Source organism: Epinephelus fuscoguttatus, linkage group LG16 (assembly GCF_011397635.1).
Source record: "Epinephelus fuscoguttatus linkage group LG16, E.fuscoguttatus.final_Chr_v1".
Taxonomy (NCBI): Eukaryota; Metazoa; Chordata; class Actinopteri; order Perciformes; family Serranidae; genus Epinephelus; species Epinephelus fuscoguttatus.
Genome location: NC_064767.1, coordinates 4,625,415 through 4,650,551, shown reverse-complemented (window position 1 = coordinate 4,650,551; position 25,137 = coordinate 4,625,415). Strand labels below are relative to the sequence as shown.

The following is a 25,137-nucleotide window of genomic DNA, read 5'->3' as shown; positions in this document are numbered from 1 at the left end:
TGAATACAGTCTATATTTTTATATCATATTTTAGGGAGTTACAAATTATATTCAGCCACAAAATAAGTCTGAAAAGCTGCAAATGAGAACAGAGAGTTGTTGACTTGAGATGATACACTGTCTCATCTGGTTGCATTGCTGTGAACAGGTAGGTTTGTAGAACGTTGCAGAACGGAGCGTTGCAAGTAGTTGCCTGTTTCAACTCATCTCGTCGTGAATCTTGAGTCTGAACTGGGCATCAGGTGGACACTGGTGTTTTGAGAGAGAACTCTCTCAGTAATGTCAAGAAATATTTATACTGCTTTAAATTTGATAGCAACTCAACTCAAATGTATTCATAAAGCACATTTAAAAACAACTCACAATGCGCAAAGTGCTGTACAAAAGGGATAAGTCACCAAAACACACACACAAGAGGCAACGTAACTGTCAGGTACACAGCTCATACATTCAGAGACACAACTCACACAGGCACACGTCAGAGAAAGCCACGTCAGGGGAGCCAAAGAGGTCAACTCCCGATTTGCCCTGATTCAGCTGAAGGAAGTCTGTGCCATTCAATTCTTTATGCTCTTGAGGTAATTCTTGAGAAAATCTGCCTTTGTAAGAAAATTGGACTTGTCATCAGAGGAAGTATGTATAATGTAAAGAGAATGGGACCTAAGATGGAGCCTTGAGGGACCCCACAGGAAAGAGTGACTGAAGAAGAGCAGCAATTTCCTATGCTGTCAGAGAAGCTTCTGTTTTTTAGGTAGGAAGTGAGCCAGTGTAATGCAGTGCCACAAATGATGACACAAACTGGAGGCATTGTATTAGGATGTTATGATTCACAGTATTAAACGCTGCACTGAGGTCGAGAAGAATATTTAGAAATAGGCTGGTTGAGTTCAGTGATTAAAGCAAACAAAAGCTTGGGCTGTTATTTTAAGTTTTACCATTAAGAGAGGAAATTGCCCCGAGGAACAGCTATTGCTTCAGCATAACGCCCACATTAACTAGGGCCAGTGAACACACCACCACTCCTCTGTCTCTGTCATCACACAATAAACAATTGCTAAAACAGCTCTTTGTTGTATTTTTGGAATTTGGTCTCTTTTGAACATGTACAGATTTCAGAAAAAAAAATCATCTTTGAAAAACTGCCATTTATTTTTTCGACTGGTCAGTTTATCTATCAAAATTTTGTAGGGGCCGCCCTACACACACCACATTTCTCGCGCCATCAAATCCTGTGACACGGACAATAGGCCTACACACAAACAGTGCCGGGAGAGGTTCAGCTCTGCGCTCAAGATTTCCAGCTAACAAGCTATGACACAGTGCTTGTTAAGGTTGTCTAGTAACCTCAGATACAACCTGCAGCCGCTTTTGAAAGCTGGCACAGAAAAGGAGCAAGAGTACTGTTTTAAATCTCTGAGCTCCATTTTACGTGTTTTTCTCTCTCCACCTTCTTTTTCATTCCCTCCCTCATTCATTTTCGCTCACCGCTTCATTTCACCGTGAGGCCTCTCAATGGCTAATTTACTGTACCTGCAACACAGCACTCTGTGTTCGGACATGTTTGGCAAGTACACATACACCGTCTATGATGAACAAACACGTGCTGATACTGCCTCATACGTTAGCTTTAAAAACATTTCTAAAGACAGTTTAATCGTTGAATTTTTTTAATGGGAATTTTTAAATGTGTTATTTATTTAGCCCTTATCTTACTCCAGATTTTTTAAATGTATCATAATTTTAATGTATTATGATATATTTATATGTTATTAGCTTTATAATTCTTCCATGACGAAGCCGGTCAGTGTGACAAAGTCTTTGTACGCTGTGTGACCTATGTCCTACCTAAACCCTCCCTCCCTCTCTCCCTCTGTGTTCCTCCCCTCCTCCCTCCTCCCTCCTGTTCTTCTTAATCGACTGTGGGATCGCAGTCGTTCCCCTATCAGCCTAATTACCGCCAAGAAATGTAAATAACGTTATACAACAGTAGCGCCGGGCCTCTCTCTGCTCAGCACACAGAGGCAGAGTGAGGAAGTGAAGGCAGGGCAGAAGTGAACGAGGAAGTGAAGAGAGAGTGAGGAAAAGCTGGTGTTAGAGTGCAGATTGATAGTGTTCTTCTTGAACAGAGTGAGGGGGTGATGATGATGATAAAAGGTCAGGAAGAAGAGGCAGGGGTTTTGGAGTGAAGTAAGGAACAGAGCAGGTTACAGAGGACGAGTGAGTGTTTTTTAACGAGCTGTAATTGGTGAACATCAGAAGCAGCAGAGACGCACAGAAAGAAGCCAGGTACATTAATGAACCTTTGTTGTCTTGTGCTGAAGACAGAGAGAGACTGATGGGCCGACACAGGGAGATGGCAGGACAGATAGGGAGGCAGTGCTGCTCAGAGTCAGTGGGGTCGTACAGACGTGGCATATGACTGAAAGCAGAGAGCCAGCCTGCTCCTGTAGGAGCTGGGAGGAAGTTCCTTCCCCTGTCAGACCCCTATGGTGAACTGATCCTGTGTTACTCTTTTTAACATCTCTGACTTAAACAAACACAGACTGTAACAAACCAAAACACTGTCTGATTTGATGATGTCATTACTTTATGGCTGTCAACTGTCCCTGCTGCAAAAGCTGGCATGGATTAAGTGCTGCGTTTAGCAGTAAAGGTGGCAAGACTTATTTTTCTTTCTGCCGACTGTTTCATCAAGACCAAAATGAACACAGTGTGTCCGTTTCGATCATTTCTGACGTCCTTACTCTGTCTGTGGCACTCAGCTCCAAGCCCATCAGTTTCTATTGAACATGTAAATCTTTAAAAACAATTTAGAATGTATAGTTTCCTTTACTTAAAAAGACTCAGTAATTTTCTTAAACAGCTGGTCACTGTAGTTTTGTATTATACCTCAGCGCCAGAGATAGCTGCAGCCAGAGGCATCATGTTTTCAGGTCTTCCGTCCCATCCTTGTGAACACTGTATCTCAAGAACACCTCGAGAGAATTTCTTCAAATTTGGCACAAACGATGAACTCAACAGCTTTGGTGGTCATAGGTCAAAAGTCAAGGTCACTGTTACCATGTTTGTCTCATTCTTGTGACGTGGTAGCTTAAGAAATCCATGAGGGGATTCCTTCAAGTTTGGCACAAAGGTTAGCTTGGACTCGAGGGTGAATTAATTTTGGTGGTCAAGGGTCAGAGGTCAAGGTCGCTGTTACCTTGCATCCATCTCATTCTCGTCAACGTGATATCTCAGAGCAGCTTGAGGGAATTTCTTCAAATCTGGCACAAAGATTCACTTGCACTTGACAATTAACTGACTGAATTTCAAGGTCAAGGTCATTGTGACCTTACATCTGGCTCATTCTCGTGAACAGGACATCTCAAGAACACCTTAAGGGAATTTCTTTAAATTTGACACAACCATCCACTTGGACTGAAGCATAAATGTATTAGAATTTTGTGGTCAAAGGTCAAGGTCAGTGTGACCTCACAAAAGATGTTTTCGGTCATAACTCAAGATGCTAGTTAAACATATGGGAGGAAATAGTGAATTTATTGGGGACTATTTTCAGTGGCGGATTAATCCACATTTGTTGCTCTAGTGAGTATTTGGAGCAGCAAGGTGGTGTTTGTTGGATTGAGTCAAAATAAACTAGTGACCACTGCAGTCCACTGTTCCCGGTAATGAAGGAAGACGTCATCGAGTGACTATGACCACGTTTACATGCTCACTAATGTTCCACTGTTCCACTGAAAATGACAACAATTGGAATTTGGGTTTTGTAAACAGCATATTCTTTTTGGATATTTATGCCAAATGGAGCATTATCCGATTAATACATGTGGGATTTGCTGATATTATCCAGATTTTAGGAGCAATTCTTCAGACATGTGTGCAGCAAATTCGGAAAATGTGTCTTAGTTGAGGTGTTGTAGGCTCCACACAAACCCACAGTTTACAAAGCTTTATGTTAGATATACCTGGCTGAAAGATCTGTATGTGTGCTGTTGAAAATAATCAGTCTAACTCTGTGACATTTCTGTCGAAATCAAATGTGTTTCTCTGTTGGGGAGCAGCAGCATCATGTGGGATGTATTTATTATCTGAGTTACACAACAGCAGATGCATTACAAACAGGATTTATGAGATTTACACAAGATTTTATTCTAAATTCCATAAACCAGCTGAGGGGAGTTCAGTCAGTCTGCGCTGCTTGTCTTTCTTTCCCAACATCGTGTACAGCGGTCCTCTGTGCCTTTGAAATGAATGAGCTCTGCTTATGAGCTGGAAATAATCCACACAACGCACGTCATGTTTGATCCAGAGGAATCCAACCTTTCACGAAGGGCTGAGAGAATGAAAGCGCTTTACTTATGAACTTCTTTTTTCTTAAATCCCATCATTCACTCACTGATGACAGCTGTGATGTGATTTGCCGATGTATGATCTTCGCTGACATGTTCCTGGATCGGGATAGAAGCAGTGATAAAGGGAACATACAGACTTACCTGACCCCTGTGCCTTTTTTCCCCTGAATATTTCAGTCCTGACAGCCTTGAGTTTACCCGAACACACATTTTCTTTTAACCCTGGATGGACACATACTCTACTTGTTAGCTATTTGACTTGAGACCAGGTGCTCAGGTAAAGGTGTGTTCTCCCTGCTCTTGATACCCAGGTAACCAAGGCCGTTTGTCCATGTTAAGAGTGTAACCTCAGGATGGTTACACTGACAGATTACCAGGCTACACTGATTAAGACACACTGAATCACAAAAGGTCTCTAATTCCAAAACACATCCAAAGCATTTGAAGTGCATCAAAAACAGGATATAAGTTCAAAATAAGTAAGCTGTTTTCCAGACTCACTCCGTTGGCACATCCAGGCTTTTGTACCTGCACTTCCTCCCTTGTCAGGTGACTGGTACGTCTTAGTCATCTCAGTTTAACAGTTCTGACATTAAAACAAGACTTCTCTTGTTGGGGCGCAGCTGGTGAGATCAGCACTCCAGGTGAGAAATCAGGTGAATAAACTCCTGACAAGCTGCTGAGAATATTCAGTGTGTGCTTTGATGCTTCTGTGTTCAGTACTTAAGGTCTGAGCTGCAGGAGTAATGGGCAGCATGTGTCTCCTCTGATGCCAGCTCAGTGTTTATCTGCTCACCAGCACACTTATCTGTGTGTGTGTGTGTGTGTGTGTGTGTGTGTGTGTGTGTGTGTGTGTGTGTGTGTTCTTGTACTTTTTGTACCTGAGAGCAGTTTTTGAAAGTGAGGACATATTGTCAGGTCCTTACCACTTCAGAGGGTTTCATGGTTCAGTTTAAAATAAGTTTGAGGTTACAGAAAGTTGGCATTATTGTACACCCAACCGTTAACCCTGATGACTTTTGTGCCATAGCAATTAGAGTGGGTATTGACACAGCAACAAGTGGTTGCATGTCAGGACACAAACAATTAACATACAGCCTGTGTCAAGTGTTGAACAAGTGAACAGTGCTTGGTTTTCGTGGACAAAAAATTAAAAGTAGAACAATAAGACCTTTGTTATATCAATGTTCTGTTTGTTTCTAAAGGTACAGATTAAACTTAAAGGGACTTTATGTGAAATTCAGAGCTTAAAGCCGCTACAAGGAACTTTTAACTGGATATGAAAAAGTCTCTTGTTTCTGCTGATGTCTGTGCGTGACCTACAACAGCAAATGAGACCATCGGTGTGAAGATAAGCTATTTCTATATAGTGTATATCCATACCTTTAGGAAACTGTCTCCGGGTCCGCTGCAGGTCACTTCCAGGACGAAACAATTTACAGCATTCAGACGGCACACATCATCTTACCTAGCTGCTTACATTTATAGTGACTCTTAGAGAGCAGGGGCCGCGGGGCTGAACACCTCATCCCGGCCGACGACAGGTACCAGCCAGGCGTCGACAGGGTCCAGCGAGTGCTGAGAAATAAAGAGGTGAGGCACCGCTCCATACTCAGTCCAGGAAGCCGTGGAAGTACTCGCCAAACAGGCCTTCAGCCTTACCAGCCGACCGCTGCGTTTACCCCGGCGGCGGTGGTGCTTACGCCGGAGAGGTGGAGCTGGGGCGTGGCAGAGGTGAGCTGGGATCCCCGATAGGAGCGGGGGCAAAGTTTTCCCGTCTTGTTGTTTCATTCATCCCCAAAACAAACACATGCACGAGCCAGGTAAGCATCTTTACGACAATACATGCTAGAGCTCATGGGAAATGTAGGCTTCATTCCGGCAAAACACTACCGCTTTTGTCCACAGGGTCGCCAAAATCAACTCAAAATGAAAGTTCCTTGTAGGGGCTTTCAAGGCCTCTGGGACACACTGAACGCAATGCACTACAGCTCGTTAACAGTGGACCACACAAAGTTATTAATACTGCCTTCTTCCACCTCTGCATTAGCTTAACATCATGCATGGAGAGCCTCTAAACTTAATTTCTCACCTGAAGAGCCAAGTTCCAGAGCTACGACTCACCAGGCAGTACTTTTTGGTCACTGTCTTTATAGTGATGGGATTGTGGGTCGTTGAGCACGGGATATTTCCCGACCTCAACAACGAGTCTCTTTTCATCCATTCTTCACCCACGAGACACAGCAACAGCTACAGAGTTCTCTTTATACATCAGTGGTGAGGATAGGAGTCGAGCTGCCACAGGAGCAGAGATAAAGAGCTGCTACAGGAGCTGGGATGTACAAGCAAAGAGCAAGTGGGGGGAAATGCATTTATTTGTGAGAGCGCCAGCGTGTGTCTAGCCGCCGCTGTGGTGGAGTTGTACATTGAAAATGATAGTGGTGTATTTTCTGACGTGCAGCGTTCGCCGCCAAGGTGCTTTGGCCTTAAGAGTTACCTATAAAACAGTCCTCAACATGGAGGTGGCTGAACAGGCAGCTAGCAGTCAACAGTGCTGACAGAGCTGATGGTGTTAACCAGGAGGGGTACGAGAAGGTGGGGGCTACTTCCGGGATGACGCCATCCACTATATCTTTACATAACAAATGTTACACATATTAATGCTCTGCTTGTCGCATACAGAGCCTTTAAAGATGAAGTGTGTAAGATTTAGGGGGATTTGGTGGTGCCGACTGCAACAACATTTCTCCTGGCTAGAATTTCTTGAGTGTTCATTGTTCAGGAGCTGAATTATCCCCAGAGGTCTTTTCCTCTCCAGCACAAAAGGACCTGATGATTTAAACCAGTAAAAATGTTGAATAAAGCAGTCTGACATCACTAATCGGTGTATCTCTGATGTAGTTTGGCATCTTGGAGGCATGCTGCCCGCCCAACACATGTTTTGTGTGCTCACCCTATTTTCTCTAACAACTTAATGTGTGCTCACCTTTCTCTGATCCAGGCGTTTAGGAGGTTTTTACTGTAAGTCACATTATCTGCAGAGATACAGTTATTTTACCAGTAACAACACTTTGTAAAGCAGTTTCATGTTACAATTAATTCAATGTATTTACATGCACAGTTAAGTCGAGGTACAGAAGAGACAATAGGTGGAGATATGCCCGCTTGCAGCTTGTTAGTATTGGACCTTTTTCTGGTTGACCTACAGTATTACGTCACAGACCAAACAATCAAGCATCATCCAGCTGTTCTGCTATTTGACTTGCGGGTTAAAGCGCAGACAGAAACTGTGGAGCATGCGCAGAGTGCCAAGGCCAGTTTGAGTCTGATTGACTGCATAGAGGAATTCAACTCCCAACTGCATTATCTGGGTGTGTTAGTCCGACTTTGAGAAATTGGATTGAGTCCGCTTTTTATCAGACTAACACAATGAATCGATTTTCTCTAATGTCAAGGAAACGTACTGAGTGGAAATCAAATGCTGCTCGTTGCAGATGAGCTTCTAACTATGATGGCTGACGTGTTTGATTTGTCTGTTGTGGGCTACTGTAGAAGCATAGCAGTGCAATATGCCTTTCTCTGTAGACAAGGACCTGCTCCCTGTGTAGATATAAACAGCTCATTCTTTAGTAATGAAAACACAAGTATTCTTACTTTCAGGTGATTATACACCAAAGAAAATATAATTCTTATATTCCATTTCTGTTAATATATCCCCCTAAACCCTACACACTGGACCTTTAAGTAGTCACCTTCAAAAGACAGAGTGCTTTAAAGTATAACATAAAATTAAAGACCAAATAAAAGCTGATAAAAGGCTTCATCCATCACACTCTCTTCCTTCCCCTTCTCCAACTATCCCAACATTATATCTTCCATCCATCACTTCCTCCGTCCAACAAACTGCCCATCCATCCTGCTGTGCTGCTGACACGTTCTCAGTCTCTGTCCACACTGTCAAGACATGCAGACAGTACACACACACGCACACACACATACAGTACACACTGCACAGGACAAAAGTACAGGAGACAATCCTCTACCTCCTTTCTGCTCCCTAAACTCACACACACACACACACACACACACACACACACACACACTCTGCACGCTACAGTTGATCGTGGCTTTATAAGGACCTGACTTTACTGGAAGTCTGTTTCTCATGAAACTAATCAAGACAAACTACTCACTTTTGTTTTTTTTACATTTCCTTTGACCAGTGAAATCCAAGCGTTCTCCTCATTTGTTTTTACGGGAACGAGGGGAAAGGAGATATTCTGTGGGAGGACCACAGCAGGCCACAGCACGCATTTAACTCCCATCAGCTATCGTGAAGAACGCAAGTGAGGGCAAATTCAACACGCGAAAACAATGAACACACATGCACGCATGCACAGTGTACAGGCACATCCAGCCAAATATGTGTCATTGCCTGAGCAATGGAGAGTCTCTCTTTTCGAAAGTGCAGTTATTATTGGATGTCCTGTATATCTGCTGTTCTTGGGATGCAGTTCAGGCATTCACACACACATCTGTATTTCTGTAGAGGACCGTCATTGACATACTGCATTCCTTCACCTCTAACCTTCACCAAGACCCTTACTTACCTCTTACTGACCTTTCTGTGCATCAGTTGTATAAATTTGCTGTGTTAGCTGTGACCTCTTGTGCATGATTATTTTGCACAGGAAGTTTTGAGTTGCTCTGGTCCACCAATTTAGACTTGCCATTAGCATGTCAACCGATTCCTCCAAACATTTACCATATATCCCAGCTGGACAGGTCACCAGACTATCACAGGGCTGACACATAGAGACAGACAACCATTCACACTCACATTCACACCTACGGACAATTTAGAGTCACCAGTTAACCTGCATGTCTTTGGACTGTGGGAGGAAGCTGGAGCACCTGGAGGAAACCCACACTGACACAGGGAGAACATGCAAACTCTGCACAGAAGGGCTCCCTCCTGGGATTGAACCAGGAACCGTCTTGCTGTGAGATGACAGTGCTAACCACTGCACCACTGTGCCTGCCTCATATAAACGTATGATACATAAGTCTTCATCAGCATAATGCGGCCCCGACTAGGCCGAAGCTGATCCACAATCCAGCAATTACATCTTTGGACAACGATAAAATATTTGGCGATATTACAAAGTCTGCCGCGAAATGATTTCGATCCGATGCGATTGAGGGGCCTGCGATCACTATGAGACGATATTATCTTCCAATTTATCACATTCAGTTACAGAAGAAGCTGCCATCCCTTTCCATTTTGCTTTTGGTCATAAAAGATAAAAAACAACACCTAAATGATAAGTACTGTAAAGTTTACTTTAAACTGACTCTACTAACCCCCATAAAACAGCACAAGGGATCAGTTTACCCTCAGGGCTTCCTGTCAGAGAGACCTTTCTGGAAGAAATCTCTTCATTTTCTCCCAAACCATCATCTTTTTCATTAAACTTCAGGATTATCTAGCCCCAAAGACAAACTTCTCCTGACAGCCATAAAACGTGGATTAAAGGGATAGTGCACCCAAAAATGAAACTTCAGCCATTATCTACTCACCCATATGCCGAGGGAGGCTCAGGTGAAGTTTTAGAGTCCTCACATCCCTTGAGGAGATCCAAGGGGAGAGGAGGTAGCAACACAACTCCACCTAATGGAGGCTGACGGAGCCCCAGATTCAAACGTCCAAAAACACATAATTGAAACCACATTTTCATTTTCATTTTTGGGTGCACTTTCCCTTTAAGAACAACATACGTTAACAAAAGTATCAAATTTAGCTCAATTCAAAGACAAAACAATTGTTTGTTTTGTTTTGTCACATTTTGTCTCAATTCTCATCTGCATCTACCTCCATGTATGCACTGTGTGTCAGTACCTTGATTCTTGCACTGCCCTTTGCACCAGTAAAAGAAGAAAATAAAAAATATGTCTCTAATCAGCAGAATCAAGCAGAATGTGTTTTGTTAAATCGAGTCCGTGTTAGTTTAACTTGCGGTTCTGGTTCAGAGCAGGTTCTTGATGCTCACACTCTGCACCACGTTCTGGTTGACGTACAGATTCATAGAGAGAGTGAGAGGCTGTGCAGTGTAGGGACACGAGCTTAACTGCACTGTTTCTTTTTTAAGGACAAGCATTGTTGATCTGGCTCCACGACCACACACACACAAAACACTCCGTCCCCCAGTTACAATCATTTGCTGCTGCCATCATCAGTGGATAAAAAAGAAAAAGCCCGCCCTCCTGTGTATGACTCTGAAGTCGACTCAAAAGAATGATTCATGTATCTGGACAGGTATTGCAGCTGTTACTTTTACAGCATTTAAAAGTGATGTGATGCCACAGCAGCCTGGGCTCGAATCCAGCCTGTGGCCCTTTGCTGCATGTCACTCCCTCTCTCTCTCCCCCTTTCACACTTGTCTGTCCTATCAGTTAAAGGCTTAAAAATGCCCCAAAAATATCTTTAAAAAAAAAAAAAAAAAGTGATGTGATAACGCTTGTGTCGCGCGTTATGAAAGCGATGATTGGACAATGTGGAGATCTGAATCAAACCACAGAGTGAAAACAAACTCAGGCTCCAGGTTGTGTTGAATGAAATCACTGAGTGCATGTTTACTGCTCTAATGACTAGCAGCCAAACGGTAATGGCTCGTAATGTTCCGAGAAAAATAGGGCAGCAATTCACTCCTTCTTTTTTTTTTTTTTGTACACGGACACAAGTTCAAACCACACTTGTTGTTTTTTGTTCCCAGTTTGGACTGATTTTGATGAGATGTAGTCTGTGACATCTAAAAAAAATATAGATATTTGTTCCTACAGATTTTATGTTACGTAGCTGCAGGGATGAAGATTGATTATTTTTATTAATACAAGTACATTTATGCAACCTTTATTTAATCTAACTGAGGTCTCAATTTTAAGGGAGAGGGCTATTATCAGGACATATATATAAAAAAAAAATAAAGAGCATATAAAATGAGTTCTGGTGCTCAGTATTTCTATTTTAATTGAAATTCTAGTTTCTTAACTCCATTTACCTGACAACTGTCGATTTTATGTAATAATCGTTACGTTTTATTTTCCTTTCCTTCTTCCTCGTACTTTATTTTTTCTTTGGTCGTTATTTCCTTCCATCTTTCTGTCCTTTGTCCTATCTTACTGTCTGCCTTTCCTCTGTTCTTTCTTACTTTCTTCGTCTACCTCATGTCCTTTCTTAGGTTTCTCTCTTTCTTTATATCCATGTTCCTTCCCTAAAGAATCTAAAGCACGTCACAAGTTTCAACAGGCAGTTGGCTTTTTTAATGAAGTCTGCTGGTCAAGTCAAATTGTGTTTGCTTGCTGCAGCAGGTGCTCCGTCCCAGCCAAGCCCTCTGTTTCCGTCCTCATGGTGTGCTGGTGTAGGATGGTAGGTCATTGCTGCTGCCTGCTGTATGTGCTTTCATGCTTCAGCCACAAAATAAGCCTGGAAAGCTGCAAATCAAGAGGGAAGTACAGAGAGTTGTTGCATGGAGATGATACACCATCTCATCTAGTTGCATTGGTGTGAACCAGCAGGTTTTTAGAACGTTGCAGAAGGGAGCATTGCAAGTCGTTGGTTATTTCCACTCGTCTCATCGCAACCTTTTAATAATATTATGGACCGTAGACAGTGAAATTCCTAACTTGTTATTCTTTCTTAAGAAACGGTCTTAAACTGTTGGCCTATTTGCCCACGCAGTTTTCCACAAAGAGGTGAACCTTGCGCTGTCTTTGCTTGTGAGCAACCCCTTTCAGACCCAGTCAAGACATAATCACGTCACCAGCTAACCTGTTTACCTGTGGCACGTTTCAAACAGGCGTTTTTGAGCTTCATCAACTTCCCCAGTCTTTTGTTGCCCCTGTCCCAACTGTCCCAAGTCGCAGGAACTGGATTCAGATGTAGTGTATATTTTACAAAAAAAACCAATAAAGTTTGCACATTAAATATCTTGTTTTTGGATTGTATTTAATTAGATATGGGCCGTGATAGATTTGCAAATCATTGCATTCTGTTTTTATTTATTCGTTTATTTTACACAGCCTCCCAGCTTTTTTGGAATCGGTTTTCCTTTCGATATTGCAGTCAGTTCTTCATCTGCTGCTTTTACAGGTAATAGGATTTTTTTTACCCTTCCCCCCATTGTGGTGTTGTTGCTTTTATTTTCTTTAGTAAGGAAATGAGTTCTCCTTAAACCTCTGATGGGGGAAACAAATTAAGATATGTCCGTCTTGTTTGTGTGTGCGTGTGTGCATATATGTGTGTGTGTGTAAGTGAAGAAAGAGAAAGTATGAGTTAATGGTTTTGAAGTTACATAAGGTGCAAGCTGAGACGTGTTGGACATATATTACAGGCGGGTGGCATAGAGAGGGCATGTTTTATGTTTTATCATACACACACAATGGTCAGATAACCATCAGCACTGTATTGCTACCCATGTTGGACTGAGGGGAGGGGGGTCCTATGGGTGTGCACCTATAGAACATGGAGTGAATCTATATCTGCGTGTGTGTGTGTGTGTGTGTGTGTGTGTGTGTTCCAGTATCTGTACATTTGTAATTACACTCAGGAAATGTTTATTCATGTTTGATTGGGTGGGACCAGCCGGGACTCTGGGTACATTTAAACAAACTATTTCGACATCCTGTTTAAAGTCGCTTTCAGGAGGAGCAGGGAGAGAGACGGAGAGAGAGGGAGGGAGCTGGCTGAGGTGGATCGGCGGGCACTTATGTAAGACCCAATCCTGAGGCCCCTTTAAACTGATGCTGGAAAAGAAACAAGTAGCCTGAGGTCAGCTTTAAAGACATGGAGTGTGAATGTAGTCCGATCAGCCACGAGGGCCTCCAGCTGAAGTAACGTTGATAAAGTCAGGTCAAACTATCAATCAATCAGAAGAAGAGCTCTCACTCCCAATTAGTCAAATACAACAGCTTGATCAGTGGCTCTTCAAACAGTCCAGGCTGTTTTCATGCACTGTTCATACATACACCTACAAAAAGTAATGCACCGTTCAACCCACATAATCACAAGACAGTAATTTGTGTATAACCCACACCTCCTGCTGGTCCACCTCATCCAGACAACTCCGCTCACCTGTGGCTCATTACGTCCTGTCACTATAAAGTCTCCAGCTTCACAGACTATTGTTGCCAGATTGTTCTTTGCCATTCCTTTGTAAGACTTTCCAGCGCTTACCCTTGGACTGCTTCCTCTTTGCCGACCTTCTCTGCTTCTGACTTTCCTGCTTCACCTGCTCCCTGGTAAACCACTCAGCCTTCTGTCCTCAACCAAGAGCTCTGCTTCCGCCTTCCCCGTTTCTCTTCACCTGTTTCTTGTGGCTGTGTGGAGAGACCGTCACTCAGCTCTCTGTAGTGAGTTTACCTGTTCGTCTGCGTATGGTTTCCTGCGCTGGTGATTGCTTCCCCATGTGGCTGTACATTGCACCTTTGTGTCGCCCCTGGTCTGATCCACCCTGTCAACAGTTGGCTTCACACAGGTGTGTTGACTTCTCTTGTGTTTTGGATTCCCCGCTCGTCTGACATCTACTTCACCCTTCACCCTACTTGTGCAGGTCCATTTATTGTACGTTCGGTTTCATACAGGACACAAACAGCGGCCTCTTGGAGGAAAGTCCTGTGTCCTTTCTCACTCTTCCCACTCATTGTTGCTCTGAGTGTCTGACCCACAGATGGGTTTACATTGGAAAGCCTGCTCTGTCTCACACAGACTCTAAAGGGTGCCTAAAGCCGGGTGCACAACTTAACCCATTGACGGATTGACACTGACCGGAAGTCATTCATTCTAATGGAGGTGAAAATGACGGATAGTAATGGACTAGCGCACAGCAAGGCAGCGGTTCCGTTGACTGTCGGACCGTAGAGGCATTGGATTTTTCCTACCTGGGCGTTGACGAGATGGGAGAAACGGAGCGTAATGGTGCCGGAAGTAGGAAATAAATTGCAGTCGCAGTTGTAAACAAACAATATTTCATTTATTTATGCAAAAGAAAAATAAGGATAAGCTTTTTTTCCACTATTAAAAGTGATTGTTGACCATATGTTGATTTCTATGCGATTGATAATTACTCTATATTTTCAAATTTCCCGTTCATTTCTATATCAGCTCTTTCAATAGTACACTACTCAACTCGTCTCAGTTTAGTTGGTAACGTTACAGTGACAGTCAACATGAGAGATCTTCGCAGGAAGATCTTCTGCTAGACGATTTCGCTAACAGCTCTCGTCGACAGCGCGCTAGCTAGCCGCCCGCATCTGGCCAGGTCCGTCAACGACGGAACCTCGCAGCGTTGTTCTGGGGGTGGGGAATGCATTGGAGAAACGCTCCATTAAAACAGGAAAAATAGGTTGTGCACCCGGCGTAAGGGCCACTGACCTATTTGACAATCTAGGAGTGAGAATGGGTTGGCATGAGATTCATTCAGTGGTGTGTACAGATTTGAATTTGGGAAAAAGAAGAAACGGGCAAATTCTTTTCTGATGTGTGATTTACTTTATGAGCCAACAACTTTTCCATCTGCTTATTTGATCCTTATCTACACAATCTTATTCTTCTGAAATGACGTCATATACGGCTGACTCGAATTCTGTCCTGTTTTCTGTTCTGTATCCTGTTTTTCTTTACTTTCAATTCACGTTAAATCCAAATTTCTTTTTAATAATTATTACACTTTGCTTACAAATGATACTGTCAAACAGACAAATGGAAATCAGGGTCATGTCTTGGCCTGTCCCACAGCTTGTGTTTACCTTTAGTCACTTCTGTTTGGGTCATCACCTTCGGAGGAAATGCAGGAAGAAAGTGCAGAATTACAGGAATATTGGCCTGTTAATGACCTCAAAAGGAAGAGGATTGTGGTAACTGTGCCCAGAAATATGACTTTTTCTTTCTGTTACGTTCACCGGAATTACATCTGTTTGGGAAACCACCAGCTCCCCTGCAGCTGTGTGGGTCATTTCTGAAAAAGGCAGATTATTTTCAGATCCAGTCAAGATCCAAGAATTTCCAGAGATGCTGTGACTGAGAGCAGGTTGTTGTTTAGTGTGTTTAAAATGATGTACCTGTTAACCAACAACTGGGACGGCATGACAGTGTGTGATTAAAGGTTTAGCGATGTAAGGTGGCCGTGGATGTGAATGAATGCCTGTGAGAAAGAGGATGAACATACAATGGCTCAGAGGGACTGCTGCTGGGTTCTTATATACAGAGCTGTTTATATCACAACCCTCTACCCCCAACACACACACACACACACACACACACACACACTCTACCACTCTCTCTCTCTCTTATTTCCTATATGAAGAATGCAAGCTGGAATTCAGGAAGGGGGCCATTTTCCCCCGGAGCCCATTTTCAGTACCAAGAGAATAGAGCTCAGAGGGTGCGGTATTGAGTGTGTTTTCTGAGTGTATATGTCTGTGTGTGTCACAGGAAGTACAGACAATTAATCCCGGCCACAAAGCCATGTATATTGTTTGTTTTTACACTGAGGGTAGTCTGTGAGACATAAAATGCATATGTTGTAAATTGTTTCTTGAATATCCGGTAGAATTTGTGGAGTCTGCCCGCTTCATAAACACTGAACTTTCAAATTCAGTTTGCCTTCATGTCTTAATTAGAAGTGCTGATATGGAAAAAATACTTTATCAAGATATCAGTATGTTACAATATTTAAGTACAGTATAGTGTGTACTTTGGGGTAGTACTTTCCATCTTTTTGAGTCACACATGCACAAGTGTATCGCATCTCAGCTTTTTTTTTTTTTATAAATTAGGTTTATCTTTGGAAAATAGGACTATTGCAGACCAGTTATGATGATTATGATTTCAGCAATAATTTATTTTGAAAGGAATCAGTATTCATCAGTGTGGAAAATGCCCATCACAGTTTACTTGTGCCAAATTGTCATTTTTCGTTCCGCATATCCTGTTGAGGTTCGTTTGGAGGTTGGATTCTATTCTGTGTTCTGTATTTGAGTTTTATGAGTTGGAACATTGCTGAAATAAAGTAAATTAAGCTAAAGTAACATTATTTATTCCTTATGTCTATATTTAAAACATGTAGCAGCCTTTCTCAGAATTTTATCTTATAAAGTTTACTTAATGAAACCAGTTTGGAGGCTTAACGATACGTGAAATGTTTCAAAACAAAGATCTAAATGTTTTTAATGAACGTTGCATTGAGTATATTCAACCCGGTCTCACTCCAAAGTCTTCCAGTGTAAGACACCGATGAAAAAAGCCATCCTTTCACATCGACATGATACGCAGCCGGCCTCTGTTATTATTTAACGATGCCTAGCAACGTCGGGGAAACATGGCGAGACAACAACGAAAGTTAAAGCGGCAGAAGTCCCATTAGGGCAGGTCCAATAACCACCGACTTACACCCAGGAGGCCAGTGTTCGCTTCATGTAAGATTGTAAAGCTAAACCCTTTTGTTTTTTCCTAAACCGCACCATGTGCTCTCATTTCCTAAATCTAACCACATGCATGTTGTTGAAACAAAAAATGGCAGTTTGCGGTGTCGTACCAACGTGTGTTTATTTTGAAAGAGACTGAATGCAAACTGTACATTTCCTGTGGAAACAAAAGTGTCTTTTGAAAACAGGCTGAAGTTGACACGGCATCCCAGAACGTCAAAGGTACCTTGGACGTCATATGTGGACGTGAAAAATCCATGAACAAATGTTGATATGTGACGTCACAAAATGTTTTTGTTTTTGAATTATCGATGGACACATGGTGTTATATGTCTTGGTTGTGACTCTCAAGCTTAACTAAATTAAATGAAGAGTGACCGACTCCCTCTTCCTCTCTCCTCAGGACCGGTTGTTCTTTGTGATGGAGTACGTTAATGGAGGTGACCTGATGTTTCAGATCCAGCGGTCGAGGAAGTTTGACGAGGCGCGGTCTCGTTTTTACGCAGCTGAGGTCACGTCCGCTCTGATGTTCCTGCACCGGCATGGAGTCATATACAGGTAAGATGGCAGCATCAATCTGTGTAACAGGTCTCCACACAGAACATATGCATTCAGGCCTCTATGGATTTTTTTATTTTTTGCAGATTTGTTTTCATGTCATTGGGATCTGGGTTTGGTTTGCTCCATGACATTGGGTTTAACACTATTCTGCTGCCCTTTTGCACCCCTCACTTCTCTGCACATTTGAGTTAAAGCTGAACTCTTAACTCAAAAGCTGTTCCTTTAATCGCTGATACACTGTGAACGTTCTGCTTATTTGATTTAGTGCTTCCCACTGAGATATGCGTCTCCATTACAGCATAAAAGAGAATTCCTGGAAAAATAAAGATAATAAACATTAACTGAAACTCCCAGCATTAATGAAGAGGAAAACTGTCAACCAAAGTGCACTTTGCAGTGCTTCAACTCATCTTCATCCTTAATCTTTGAAATACAGCGGGGCATTAGTGAGCTGTTTATTTGGTCTGAATCTTCCAGCTGAGGAATGTATTTTCCACAACATAAAGCGTTCTTTACATCTTGAATAAGAAGCTCTCATTGGTCTTGTGGATGTTTGGATCGAGAAACGATCACCTTTCTCCTTTCTCGAGACTTCATGTGGTTTTAAAATGTGTTCTTTTCATGTCTATGCAAAAGTGCTTGAGTCATTTTTCACAGAAAAGTACTATACAAGTACCCTAAAATACTCTTATTGCAGCTTGTTACGTTCAGATATTGGCAGCTTTACACACTCTCCCATGACAGTGAACTAAAACCCTGTGGCGTGAGTATGAAACAAGACATTAGGTGACATCATTTTGGGGTTTGGGAGAGACAGACCGACATTTTTCAACATTTTAACACATTTTTCGATAAAATGATTAGTTGACTAATCGAAGAAATAATCGACAGATTGGTTGACAATGAAAATAATTGTTAGTTGCTGCTCTAATACAAAGACACCTGGGACACAGGCCTGTGAAATATGCTCACTAGCACATGCCAAAGCCAACAAAGTTTGACTTTCAGAGTATAAAATTACCCTGATATTCCGCATTGTCAAGATCATAAAGCAAGCACTTTTGAAAAGTTATCAGATGCATCAAGTTCCAATAGTGAAATGAATCATTGTGCGGGGGTTGTGACAATCAACAGAAAGTTTCCACTAATTTCCAGATGCCTTTTCACATTGTAAAGCTATGATAAAAAGCCCTCAGGGTTCCCACAGTCATGGACAACCCTGAAGATTCGTAGAATTTCACAATCACTTTTTAAGTCATGACATCAGTGAAAATCATTGAATGAATGATTTTCACTGATGAATTTTATTGTGTGTAATGAAATTGTTTCAGTAGTTTTCCATGGATAACCTTCCAAGTAATCACAGTCACATAACGGCAAATTATTTTTGCGGCGTAATGCAGATCAGCTTAATATGGGTGGATGTGTGATGTTTGTTTTCCATCATGTAAGTTTCTTCATTTCCTCCCTGTGTTCTGTCTCATGTTTGCCAGCTGGCTGAAATCATGTTCGAACACAGTTTGAATCTGGCCTTAAAAAGTCATCAAAGCGTTTTGAAATTTTGTCCATGAAAATGTGTGGGAACTGTGAGCCTTGTTGGGCCTCATGGCATCACATGGCGGACGCGGGACTTGTAAGTCAAAGGTCTGGGCAGTATGCCAAAGTGACTTCAAAGTCTGGGGGGACCTGGTCGAAATTCACGCACTACGCAACTAAGTAAGCAGTGTCAAAGTGTACATGGATGTGTACTCACAGAAGAATCCAAATTGAGACACAGCACAAATAATTCAGCTAAAAACCCTGAAAAACAATGACGTGACTTGAGTGGCTTGGTTTTTTTTGGTAATTATCTTGAACTTGGTAGAGTTTTTAGGAACCAGACTGCCAGAGGAGCTAATTTGAACACAAAGCGATGTTTGTTTTGTGGGGTGAACATGGAGTACTCTTGTGCTCAGTCATACTGAAACACAGCTATTAGCTAATATTCTTTTCAGATGAAATATTTTTGTCAGTTATGAAAGTTGTTGACCCTGGAAACGCTCTGTGTCGGTCTGCAGGTCGAGGTTACCTCACTGTCCTCCTACTGTAGGTTGTATTATCTGTCTGTGTGGACTCCTCAGTCATAATATCATTGTCAGCCGATAGCAAACACACAGCTGGTCCCACAAAAGCAACACGCTGCTCGAATCATAACACCATTGTGATGGACGGAGGCCCAGCGCAGGTTCAGGCTGTTTGCTCCCAAAAATAACTGCGGTGGAAGAAATGTGAGGTCTTCTTTTTTGTGTTTTCTCTTCACGAATCAGAGGTTTGATTTGGTGTTTAGAATTTCTCGTCATGCAAACCGTGTGTGTGTGTGTGTGCACGCGTGTGTGTGTTCATGCCACACCGTCTGTGCTATGTAAGATAATGAGCCTGTTCGTGTGATTTTGTTTGTGTCATTATGTTTCACCTGTTTTATCCTCTCACCATCAAGATCTTTAACACGCACACATTCATGCTTCGATACTTAAATGTCCCTCATTGACATAATGCATTTCCTAAGCTCTACCCTTAACCTAAGGGTAATTATAACACTTGCACCCCTGAAATCAAGTCTTAACCCTCAAACACCCCGTGTACTGTAGAAAGGCTATGTCCACGCCGCAGCGGCCGTGGGTTAAATTCCAAGTCCAGGCCTTTGCTGCATGTCATCTCCCCTCCCTCTCCCCATTTCACTCCATACTTTCCTAGGCAAAAAAATAATCTTTAAAAAAAAAAAAAAAAAAAGATAACTTACCCTCAACTAACTCACCCTCAAACCTCGTGACCAACGACCGCATCAAAAACAAGTGTTAAGAAACATGATTGAATAAGCACACAGGCTATTTTTGGTTGGATCTTTTTCATTCTGGGCTGCTTTGTTACTGACTTGAACCACATTTCCACTGCATCAAAGGGTACAGCGTGGCTCTGCTCAATTCAACTCGCTTATTTTTGGTTTTCCATCAGTAAAATCTGTGGATAATACCTGGTACGTTCTTGTGTAATACATCAGTTGAGGTTCGAAGCAAGCTGATCTGATACTAGAAGGTGGAGTTAAAACAGTTCAGTTCAACTCAGGTCAATTTTCAGTTTTTAAATAGCCAAGCTGCCATCAGTAGTGACCTCAATGTTTTTATCCACTTGACCCATTTTTTTTTTTAAAGCTGTCAGCCTGCAAAACAACAGTGTATACGACACCATACAATTAACGCAGTTTTTTTTTTTAGATATTTTTGGGGCATTTTTAGCCTTTATTTGATAGGACAGACAAGTGTGAAAGGGGAAGAGAGAGAGGGAGTGGCATGCAGCAAAGGGCCACAGGCTGGACTCGAACCCAGGCTGCTGCGGCAACAGCCTTGTACATGGGGCGCCTGCTCTACCACCAAGCCACCGACGCCCCACAATTAACAAAGTTTAGATATTCTTCAGGATGGCCAGCAAGTGCAGAGGATGATGTCACAGCAGTTCCACATGGTGTCACCATGGTGATCAGCTAACAATCCTGCCTCCACTGAGGGGGTACTACACGCAGTGGAAAATGAAATAGAGAAAAGTACCTGGTGCCAAAGTGAGTTTAGTCAAGTCGAGCTAAACCATTCAGTGGAAAAAATGTAACATCCTAACATGCCTGTGATAAAAGAACAACTACTGTAAAGTCATTATCAGAAACTAAAGACATAATGAACACCATTGAACTACTCGATGGATAGTTTAGGAAAGTTGATATTTCCACGACAGCAGCCGTATATTTATGTTATGTAAATCAGTGTCAAAGACCAATGACAAATCAGTGTTGGGTGTGTTCATCCAATCAAGTTAATCTAACTGTTGGAGTCGTAATAGAGAACTTTTTTTGTCCATTTAAAGTTACAGCTGGCTCAAACCACTTCCTCTCTGAGCCTTGCTGAAAAACCAGCAAACCAAACCCATGTGTTAAACAGCAAGATGAAGAATTTTACCACTGGACCCAGACTGAAAAAAACTCACTTTTCACAAATAAGCAGGTGTAGGTTATAATGTGAGGACCTCTCAGGAGCAAGATTGTTAAATTAACCGCCTCTGGGTCCATTTTCCATTGACTTACAATGAATAATAAATTAATTTTGTTGGATGGCATATTTATTAAAACTACAAGTTTATTCAATCAAAAGAAAACATGGCTGTGTTTAAATGACATATTAAGCATTATAATACCTTCTCTTAAAGAATAGATCCAATCTTTTCAAACATCAGACACTGTCACCCAGGTGACCCAACTGGGGATGATGAGTCCCCAGCTTTTATCCCAGCAGCAGTTGACCATGGGGCCTCCCTCCTCAGCCAGCCCCACTATCCCCAGCTTTGTAAAGACTCTGCGGAGTGACCAACCTGCAAAGTTCGACCATGATCACTTGTTGGGTGGAATCAGAAAATATGACAAAGGTGATGATCGTCTTTGGGCCATGGTGATTGCAGGTGGTAATGGTTGAGGCTATCGCCTCTGCAACTGCTTTCAGCACTTGATCATGCCGTCAGCGGTAGCGGACTTCTGCAAGGGCCTTTGGGCAGCTGCTTAAGATGTGTTCAAGGGATCCTCTGTCAGAGCACAGAGCACAAGATAGTGTATCACTCTGGCCTAAAATACTGCTTTGACATGAGATGGGGTTGTTTTTGTCCCAGTTTATCCCCCTGTGCCGTGCACTTAGTTGTGTGTGTGCAGGTGTACAGTATGTGTGTACTGCCTTTTCAAAGTCATGAATATATAAAATGTTGGCATGAACACAGATGCAGCATCCACAGAAAGATCAACCCGGCTGGGAAGTGTTTAAACATGAATATTATTGTTACATGTTCAGAAATGAAAGGTCAGCTGAACGTGACAGAATATGGTACAGTCCTCTTTCACACGTCATGTTTGTCCTTTAATCACTCAGTTTCACGTGAGCGGGGTTCCCATCAGGTGCTCTGGTCTCCTCATACAGTGAAGACAAAAGAGTTAAATAAATACAAGTTAAAAAAAACTGGACCTGTATTATTACACATGAGCTGATGCTGGCTTTAAACATAATGTGAATGTATTTGCTGGTTTCTTTGACAACCTGTTTTTGCTAAAGTCTTGTTTTGTTCTATCTGATCGGGATATTGCCAGGTATGTTTTTTTTTCTGCAGGCAGCATGAAATATGACTAAAATTAGCTGACTCAAAACAAACAGTAACACCTCACCCAGTGCCCATCAAGGACTGTCAAACTGAGAGGTGTTTATCCCATTTAGCTCAGCTTGTGGAAAGAAACCAAGCTTGTTTTTTTTTTGTACATTTGATAGTTTAAATAGCCGCAATTTTGAGTATTTCACAAGGGTGAAAACTGGCTAAATAAGCAAAGATCAACTTACTTTTCGGACAATGCCAATTTAAAAAAAAAAAAAAATAGAAAAACAAACACTGTTACAGTTGAACCAAAGAACAACACTCCCCCTTTCTGTTAAAAACAAAGCCCAAATTAACTTTAACACAGAGGAAAACACAAAAACAGAAATGTCCCATGATAAATAATGTTAGTGAAACATCTAAAACTATATCGTACCACTTCACAGTTGTAAGCCTCTGCGGACTAGTCAAGTCATCATTTTCAAGTCATTTATCCTGTTAGACATTTGTGTGAAATTTTGTCATAGTTACCCCGTGAATTCTTGAGTTATGGCCAAAAATATGTTTTGTGAGGTCACACTGACTTTGACCATTGACCTCCTACCACCAAATTCTAATCAGTACATTCTTGAGTCCAAGAGGACATTTGTTCCAAATTGGACAAAATTCCCCGACCGTGTTTTTGAGATATGCTGTTCATGAGAATGAGACGGATGCAAGGCCACACTGACCTTGATCTTTGACCACCAAAATCTAATCAGTTTCTAATCGTTTGTGCCAAATTTGAAGAAATTCCTTCAGGGTGTTCTGAAGATATTTTGTTCACAAGAACGAGACAGACGAGGTCACAGTGACCTTGACCTTTGACTTACAACCACCAAAGTCTATAATCAGTTCATCATTGAGTCCAAGTGGACGTTTGTGCCAAATTTGAAGAAGTTCCTTCAAGGAGTTCTGAAGATATTTTGTTCACAAGAATGAGACAGACGAGGTCACAGTGATCTTGACCTTTGACTTACAACCCCCAAAGTCTAATCAGTTCATCATTGAGTCCAAGTGGACGTTTGTGCCAAATTTGAAGAAGTTCCTTTGAGATGTTCTGGAGATATTTTGTTCACAAGAATGAGACAGGCAATGTCACAGTGATCTTTATCTTTGACTTACAACCACCAAAGTCTATAATCAGTTCATCATTGAGTCCAAGTGGACGTTTGTGCCAAATTTGAAGAAGTTCCTTTGAGATGTTCTGGAGATATTTTGTTCACAAGAATGAGACAGGCAATGTCACAGTGACCTTTATCTTTGACTTACAACCACCAAATTCTAATCAGTTCATTCTTGAGTCCAGAGGACGTTTTTTTTTTTCAAATTAGACAAAATTCCCTGACAGTGTTTTTGAGATATTCTGCTCATAAGAATGAGATGGATGCAAGGTCACACTGACCTTGATCTTTGACCACCAAAATCTAATCAGTTCATCGTTGTGCCAAATTTGAAGAAATTCCTTCAAGGTGTTCTGGACAAATTTTGTTCATGAGAATGAGACAGGCGGTGTCACAGTGACCTTGACCTTTGACTTAGAACCACCAAAGTCTAATCAGTTCATTATTGGGTCCAAGTGGACGTTTGTGCCAAATTTGAAAAAAAAAAAAAAAAAGCTCAAGGCGTTCTTGAGGTATCACGTTCAGAAGAATGGGGCGTATGGATGGACAGACCACCCAAAAACGGTCGGTGGAGGAATAAAATATTTTGCAATGGGAAAATGAATTTCTTTTAGGGTTTTCAGTGTGCTACATCTTGTTCCTTGCTCACGAGGCCAAAACTGGTGGTAAAAGTTCAGGCATAAAAAGTGTTTGTTGATTTGTTAGCTCATCATGTGTCATGGCGGCTTAAGCCTATCCCAGCTGACATTAGGCGAGAGGCAGGTTCACCCTGGACAGGTCACCAGACTATCACAGGGCTGACACATAGAGACAAACCATTCACACCTTTGGGTGTTGTCTTTGGACTGTTGGGGGAAAGCCGGAGAACCTGGAGAAAACCCACGCTGACATAGCGAAGACATGCAAACTCCACACAGAAACAAACAAAATGTAAATAATAAAGAACACTAACAATACGCTATAAACTGGAACACAAACAAGAGGATAAAATCACTAAACGCTTATGTAACTTACTTCCATCCTGTGTCGTTAGTTATTTTTGCTGCGTGATCTCAGAGCGCCCCGTCCTGCTGGTGCCTGTTGGACCAGCGCTCATTGTTTCACACAGTTTCTGTTACAATGATGTTAATAATGATGGGGGGTCATAATCATAAAATGTCAATGGTGTGAATTGGGTTGGCACAATTTAATTCAAATCAGTCATCAGGGTTAAAGCCAAACGCTCACAGCTTGATTGTTTTGTTTTGTTTTTTATTGGTTTTGGCTGCATAACCAGGGTTTAATGCGACACTCCACCCAGAGTCTGTCTCTGGGTCAAACGCTGCGACTGTAGAGTTGAAATGTAGAAAGCGTCCTGTTACCAGAAACACCTTCAGCAGACCCCGGCTTCTGTTTTCAAGTAGAGATGACAGAGGCTCGGGCCTGCTCGG

At 42.0% G+C, this 25,137-nt stretch overlaps 1 protein-coding gene across 1 annotated transcript in view; it reads left to right on the top strand.

Annotated features, from left to right (window-relative positions):
• The window catches only part of LOC125903350 (protein kinase C epsilon type-like), a 117,298-nt gene that overhangs the window by 68,361 nt on the left and 23,800 nt on the right, over positions 1-25,137 (top strand). Inside the window, exon 11 of the mRNA XM_049600225.1 lies at positions 17,236-17,390. Coding sequence (XP_049456182.1) covers positions 17,236-17,390 — 155 coding nt within the window. The remainder of the gene's footprint in view (positions 1-17,235; positions 17,391-25,137) is intronic.